This window comes from Puntigrus tetrazona, unplaced genomic scaffold (genome assembly GCF_018831695.1).
Source record: "Puntigrus tetrazona isolate hp1 unplaced genomic scaffold, ASM1883169v1 S000000148, whole genome shotgun sequence".
Taxonomy (NCBI): Eukaryota; Metazoa; Chordata; class Actinopteri; order Cypriniformes; family Cyprinidae; genus Puntigrus; species Puntigrus tetrazona.
Window position 1 is genome coordinate 1430001 of NW_025047824.1, and position 7500 is coordinate 1437500.

The 7500-nt window shown below is 34.5% G+C and overlaps 1 protein-coding gene across 1 annotated transcript in view; it reads right to left on the reverse strand.

Moving 5' to 3' along the window:
• The window catches only part of slc1a7b (solute carrier family 1 member 7b), a 45969-nt gene that overhangs the window by 30873 nt on the left and 7596 nt on the right, over positions 1–7500 (reverse strand). Inside the window, 1 exon segment of the mRNA XM_043230167.1 lies at positions 320–399. Coding sequence (XP_043086102.1) covers positions 320–399 — 80 coding nt within the window.

Consider the following 7500-nt stretch of genomic DNA (forward strand, 5'->3'; position numbering starts at 1 on the left):
TTTTTTTTTTTTTTTAATATTTAAAAATAAAATTTTTATATTTATCTTACTGTTCCAAAAGGGTTGTCTGGTAGTGTATATTTCTAGCAACTTAATAATTTGTTTTAACAAGTACCCAACCCTTTTCTAATAAAATGTGTGCGACACTCAAGATACTTAAAATTTTACAATATTAATTTTTACTGTATTTTTCTGTAATAAATGCAGCCCCGGTGAGCATAAGTTGCTGCTTTCTAAGACGTTTCAAAAATCGTGCACACCCCAAACGTTTAAACAGTAGTTTTAAACGAGCAGAGAATAAAAATATATCAAGTCTTACCTGGACACGACCAGAGGCAAAATCAACATCTTCAGCATCCTCATCAGCAGCTCTCCGGGAAACTGGAAGTATTTCACTTCCTAGATTAGAACAGAGACACAGCAATCAACAAAACGCTGAGCAGTCACGACCTTCAAAGAAGGAAAAGTTGGAAATCAACGTGTGAGAGGTTTTTGGCCTCCAGGCCTAAACCTTCAGGCTTTGGTTTAAAGTTGCTCTGATGGTGCAGTTCAGCGATCAAGGCTTGTTTAAGACAGAGGTTTTCACTTCCACAAATAATCAAAAAGCAACAGGTTTTCCGCACAATTTAGAAATGATACGGAAAATAGTCCAATTAGTCTGTTCTGTGATTTTCAAAGTGTTTGAATGCTGCTTATTTTTTATTGACATTATGTAAATATTTCTCATTTAGTGTGCCAAAAGCAATTCTTTGAAATACAGCGAGGACTGAAGTAACCGTAGTTTGATGGAAATTCAAAGTCTCGTCTTCTCGTTTCTTTGTCTTTGTAGAAACAACGAGACTGTTTCAGTGGATTCTTGGTGGTTTTGTAGACGTACGTTTAAAATAATAAACTAACCCTTAACAATAGAAATAACAATAAAAATATTTGGAAAATTGAGGTTTTCTGTTTTAAATGAGTGGCACTTTGCATGGAAACCGATGCGGTATCCAGTCTCTGAACACAACAAGAAGCTTAACTTAAGAAACTCCAGAAATCAGCAGATCTTATTGAGTTTCCCGTCATCCGCCCTTAGTCTGAAACTAAAGAAACTGCCCAGTGATAACGCCCAAATCTGTCTGTCTCTCTCAGTGGTTGGATGTTTGGCCTGCGGTCAGGACTCTGAGAAAGCCTCTTTGCTTTAAGCTCCGCTGGTTTTATGTCGTGCTATGAGAGCCGAGGACTGCCAGAGCCCAGAAATTAATCATCTTAAAACTCAAAGCAGCACTCACGCAGACTCGTACGCAATTATAAAAATATTTCAGACTATTTTAATGAATTCTGTTTGGATGAGTGCAAATATTTCAATACTTAAATGTCAAAATAAAGGTTAGCGCGAAGATGCGTTCGGTCATAAACCGATGAAGTCAAAAGGGTGAAATTTACTCAATGCAAACGAAGTTTATAATATTGGCCTTTTGGATGCGTATATTGCAAGTTGGATTTTTATAATCAATGCATTCCTGTTTGTATTTGGTTCCATTTTCAGTGCAAAAACACAACGTCCCTCCTCAACAATGCCCTCTTTAAAGAATCGATTTAGTCCTGAAGGATGCTGAACCGATTTGGGTGGTATTTATTGTGTTTTTTAGTTCTGCGTGCCATAAAAATGCCACAGATTGGGATAAAACATATCTCGGGGAAGAAATAACTTGATTGTTGAGATGAAAACCAAGAAGAGACATGTCTGAGGGATATTTTAATAACCAGTATAGAAGGAAGATATCTCCATCTGCTCTCCATTTAACATCATTGGCGTCTAGGAGAAGCAATAAAGATATTGATCTAATTAATGTGTTTTTTTGTAGGGAATAGAAGTAATAACGTAAAAGTATTTTATCGGAAAGGCTAGAAAAACACAAGTGAGATTTTGGTTGCCAAGACTGATCATAAGATACATTTCAACGTCTCAAATAGCTATAAATGGCTTAAAAGTGTAATAATAGTAGAAAGAAGGCACCAAACTTTACATTTCATGGCAGTTTGTATCACATAAACAGTTTTTCAGCCTCTTGATGCGTTCGTATTGTTGTTTGGTATTCCAGCCCCTGCTACCGCACACAGATGAGCCACTCACATCAAATCAATGGCTAATTTTTAAACAACCGCTTTGTAATTCCTCTCAGAGTGAAGGAACAAAAGCATATCATTACAATTCCACGGCAAAAAAATGGAGCATTCAAAAACAGAGCACGAGATGTTCTTCACGGAATAACGGCAATCATTGGCGTATTGTAAACTCTGGTTCTGTGCGTAGCGCCAAAGTGAGAAACAAAGCGGCATCTCAACCTGCAGCCTTTGGGCAGGAAGTGAACTTTGTTTTTAATATTGTAAAAAAGATAGATAGGAATTGAACAATTCTGTATGTTCCTTCCCAGAAGTTCCTCTTCAGAAATGATTGCCATCTGTAAGGAAAAATTACGTTAAAAGGGTTCCGAGTAATTACAGTCCTTTGTACCGGAGAGAGGTCCTTTTCATATTTCTTTACAGCACACTGTGATTTTTTTTTTCTGTTTCTGAGAATAACTATTAGACCGGCCAAGGACCACAATTGTCCGGTGTTGTCAAGTCCGCAGTGTTACGGTTGGATTGGGTTACTTAATACTGTCGCCGGTGGGTTGTTTTTCATGTCTGCAGGTTGAAGCAATTTTAAAAAATCATGATATTTATCCCCTGGAAGGCAAATATTACCAGGCGAACTCCACCGTAAGCGTTTATTTTAACCCCCGGAATTAGTTTTTTAAAAGGAGACCGTTTGGAAAAACAATTGGGCTAGCTTTGGGCTTTTGAGTAGCGGTTGTAGGGGTTTATTGTGAAAACCTTGCTCCTTTGTACGTCTCTAACTCGCTCTTGGATTGGTTGGTTCTTCAAAGCTCATTGGAGTTGCCGCCATGGCAACAGCTCTGTAAAATTAAACCTGCTCGAGATAAGGCTACTTTCATGTAAAGGGGATTAGATCGCATGTTTGTCGCTACCTGGTCTCGTCGCATAAATGTACCTTTTTAGTGAGACGCGAAATACGTAGCGATAAGTACATCTGTGCAGTTTCCAAACGACGTGAACACTAGAGGCAGTAAAATTGATGTTTTTAATTTTTGCACAATTGCTATATTAATAAGCCGGGAGATTTGCAAACCGACGCTTTTGAACGTTGGCATCAAACATATCCATCTGTGGGTTTTCATAGACGGTAGCTTACATGATGCACTTACGCAATGAAAAGTCTACTTCCTGTTCCCGTTTGACAAAACAGTTCAAATCTGCAAAACAGGAAGTTGAAAAGGCACGGTTGCGTCAGATATCAGTTTACGGTTGGATGCGATGTATTTCCGACATGGTTATTTTCCTGAAGCAACAGCATAAAAACGCGGCAATACTTAATATAAAACCCAATATCAACGTAATAAAAACGTGCAAGGGTTCACATATTGAACCTGTGTTTTAGCGCCACTCAGTGAACAATTCTCTTTAAAACTGAAGCGAACACGAAACAGTGTTGCACATATATTTTTATGAGATATATTTATATGAGACCAAGTTGTCTTTTTAAGCAGGTTCTTTTCCACAACACTGAATGAGGTAAAGAAAAAATGGCAACGAAGAGTTGTTTTTTAGTATTAAGTGTCTTTCCAGCTCAGACTGAACAGGTTAAGCTCATGGGGATGTCATGTGATGAACAAATGACTCGAAAAAGGAGATACAGAAAGAATCAGGTTGAATGAATGACTAAATGCTCATTAAAACAGTATTTTGCCTTCGGTGTTGTTTCCTATTTAAAAGTATTATTGCATTTTCCCCAACCTTTCTAATTTGATATTAAAACATTCTACTTACAGTTTCCTATTATTCAAACTGAATTAATTAAAATGGCAAAAATTGGATATGAAAGATGGTATTTTATAAGGCTAGGGAGAAACAATGTCCATTTATAAAGAGTAGGAAATTACATCTGTTTTGTTTTCTATCTATCTATCTATCTATCTATCTATCTATCTATCTATCTATCTATCTATCTATCTATCTATCTATCTATCTATCTATCTATCTATCTATCTATCTATCTATCTATACCTCCGTCTCTATATATCTATCTATCTATCTATCTATCTATCTATCTATCTATCTATCTATCTATCTATCTATCTATCTATCTATCTATCTATCTATCTACTTCTATCTCTATCTATCTATCTATCTATCTATCTATCTATCTATCTATCTATCTATCTATCTATCTATCTATCTATCTATCCATCCGTTCTTCCGTCTCTGTCTATCTATCATCTAGTGAGATTAGTTGTCTAATGACATTCAGATGTGAAGTGTGTCTAAATGTTTCTTGAGACGGTGAGATCCTCTGTGGCGTGAGCTCTGTGGACGGTATCAGAGACTGAGTGAACAGCTCAATCAAAGCACATACGCCATTTGAACCGACACACACACACACACACACACAATCACATGCAGACACAAACAGATCTATATATATATATATCTTGTGCATCATATTCTCTTGGTGACTGTTTCTGAAGGATCTGAGGGACATTTTATTACTTAGCCGACACACAATCAGAGTAGAGTTACATTGATAGACAATTCTGTTGATGGAATTGTGTGTGTGTGTGTGTGTGTGTGTGTATAGTGCCTATTTCTTGTATAGTGCTCATCTCTTATACGTTTTTCATTATTATTTTCCTTTCTCTTTGAAAAAAAAAAAAATCACAGATGAATTCTTAAAGTAGACGCAGTGCACTGATGTCAAACAAATGAGTAATTTTATTAATTAAAAATGATGAATTATTTTGAATAACCTAACTTTCTGTGAATTATGGGATGTTTACAGAGCAACAGGAAAACATGTCCTTCTGCTGTGCTTTAAAAGCCACTTCATGCAAGTTTTAGAGCACAGTCCTGGTCATACTCTAAAAAGCTATTTAGGCACGAGTGCTCCGGTGTCCTTGCTGAGCAGAACATATTAGTAGATGTTTCAGAGACCGAACGCTGTCGTCTGAGAAATGCAGAACCTATGAATTTCACTCATTTCACAGCTTTGACCATTACCTTTAAAACATCACAGTCTATGTCTCTTCTCTAAATTTATTTGGTGCGCGTTTATCTATCCGTCCATCTATCTATCTATCTATCTATCTATCTATCTATCTATCTATCTATCTATCTATCTATCTATCTATCTGTCTATCTATCTATCTATCTATCTATCTATCTATCTATCTGTCTCTATCTATCTGTCTCTATCTATCTATCTATCTATCTATCTATCTATCTATCTATCTGTCTCTATCTATCTATCTATCTATCTGTCTCTATCTATCTATCTATCTATCTATCTATCTATCTATCTATCTATCTATCTGTCTATCTATCTATCTATCTATCTATCTATCTATCTATCTATCTATCTATCTATCTATTTCTATCTATTTATCTACTTGTATCTCTATCTATCTATCTATCTATCTATCTATCTATCTATCTATCTATTTATCTACTTGTAATCATCTATCTATCTATCTATCTATCTATCTATCTATCTATCTATCTATCTATCTATCTATCTACTTGTACTCTATCTATCTATCTATCTAATCTACTTGTACTCTATCTATCTTTCTATCTATCTATCTATCTATCTATCTATCTATCTATCTATCTATCTATCTATCTATCTATCTATCTATCTATCTATCTATCTATCTATCTATCTATCTATCTATCTATCTGTCTATCTATCTATCTATCTATCTATCTATCTATCTATCTATCTATCTATCTATCTATCTATCTATCTATATATCTATCTATCTATCTATCTATTTTTACTTTCTGGGGTCTGAAGAACCTTCTTTCACAAAGAAGCTTTTGTGAAACAAATGAATTCAGAAAGGCAACTGCATAATTTAAAATCATTTATTATTTTGCGATATATTAATAATTTATGTATTAATATATATAGAAAGAGAGAGATTCTTAATATTTACAACAACCCAAATCTATCTATCTATCTATCTATCTATCTATCTATCTATCTTGGGGGGATTATTCACTTATACTAAGATCTTGATGAACACAAATTTTGGAGTACAAAGATCGCAAAGTTTCCTCAAGACCTCAGGAAAACGTCTTTAATAATGGCATCTAGTGGAATAAACCCACTAATTACTGCTAATCAGTTAATATTGTCTCGAATCAAAGACTTGAAGCGGACTCCTTCTAAAGTTTTTCTGAAAACATGAGTGCGAATACATTTTCATGAATTGAAACCGAAAAAAGTCCGGTGTGTCCAAAATAGAGAGATGAGTATTTAAGCATCCCGCTGGCTCCTGTATGTTTTCCGTCCGGAGATGTGGTGTCGCCTGTACTTTATCTGTTCTCCGGCGGGAGATGTTCTCAGGATAAGCAGATGCGGAAAAACAGCTCGTCTTGAAAGCAAGTAACACGAAATAAAAATGTTTTCACCCTCGTGCCGTTTGCAGACATCTAAGGCTTTCTCTCTTTCAGGGTTTTCTTTACCATACAGTGAAAATAAGGTATTTGTCCAGCTACAAAAAGCCACTTAAGCAGATGTGTATTACATCTTTATACGTTTTCCAAGGCCATAAAATATCTTTGTTTGATGAACACATTAACATGTCATTTTTTATTGATGGAAATCTTATTTCATTTCCTCTCAAATCTCAATAATTCTTCCAGACATTCATACCAGTGCTAACCGAGTATAATTAAAATACTTAATTAACTTTTTTTTATTATTTCATTTTCATTTTCAAAATATGTCTGTATTTATTTCATTTTTTGTTATTTTAGCGCATAGTTAAACCAAATAATATTATTAAAGTTTTTATTAAAAATGTATTACATTATTTAGTATATTATTTACTATTTTGTATATAAGTACTCATTTTATTTTAGATCTTCTGTTTTCATTTTAGTTTTATTACTTGTGTAATGTTATACATTTTTATTAATTTTTTTATGGAAGCCTGTTTAATTTAAAAAAAAAAGTGCAATTGCTAGTTTATATATCTGAATTTTGAGGAAAAAAAGATAAAATATTGCTAAGACCCTTTTTATTATTATATATGTGGTGGAAAAAGGCTTACACTGGGTTGGTTGTTTTAAATAAAGTTAAACTAAACAAAATGAGAAAATCAGAGATAAATATCAGTTGGAGTTATTATATCTAAGTTTACATTTTCAAGGTTTCTTTTTTCCTTTTTTTCAATCTCGACACATTCGTGATGTTCAAGTTTAAGTGCAGTTTGAAGGCTGTAGTGTGTAGGTTCAACCTTTGAATAAATGCCTTTAAAGGCATTTTATATGTTGACGGGTATTGTTTTATAGTGTGTACAGTACACCAGGTAAATGGATCGCTTTCACAATGCTTTTCAAGCTGCTTTTAATTCTTTCAGAAGCGTGGCGGCTCCTATCTCTTCTCTCTCC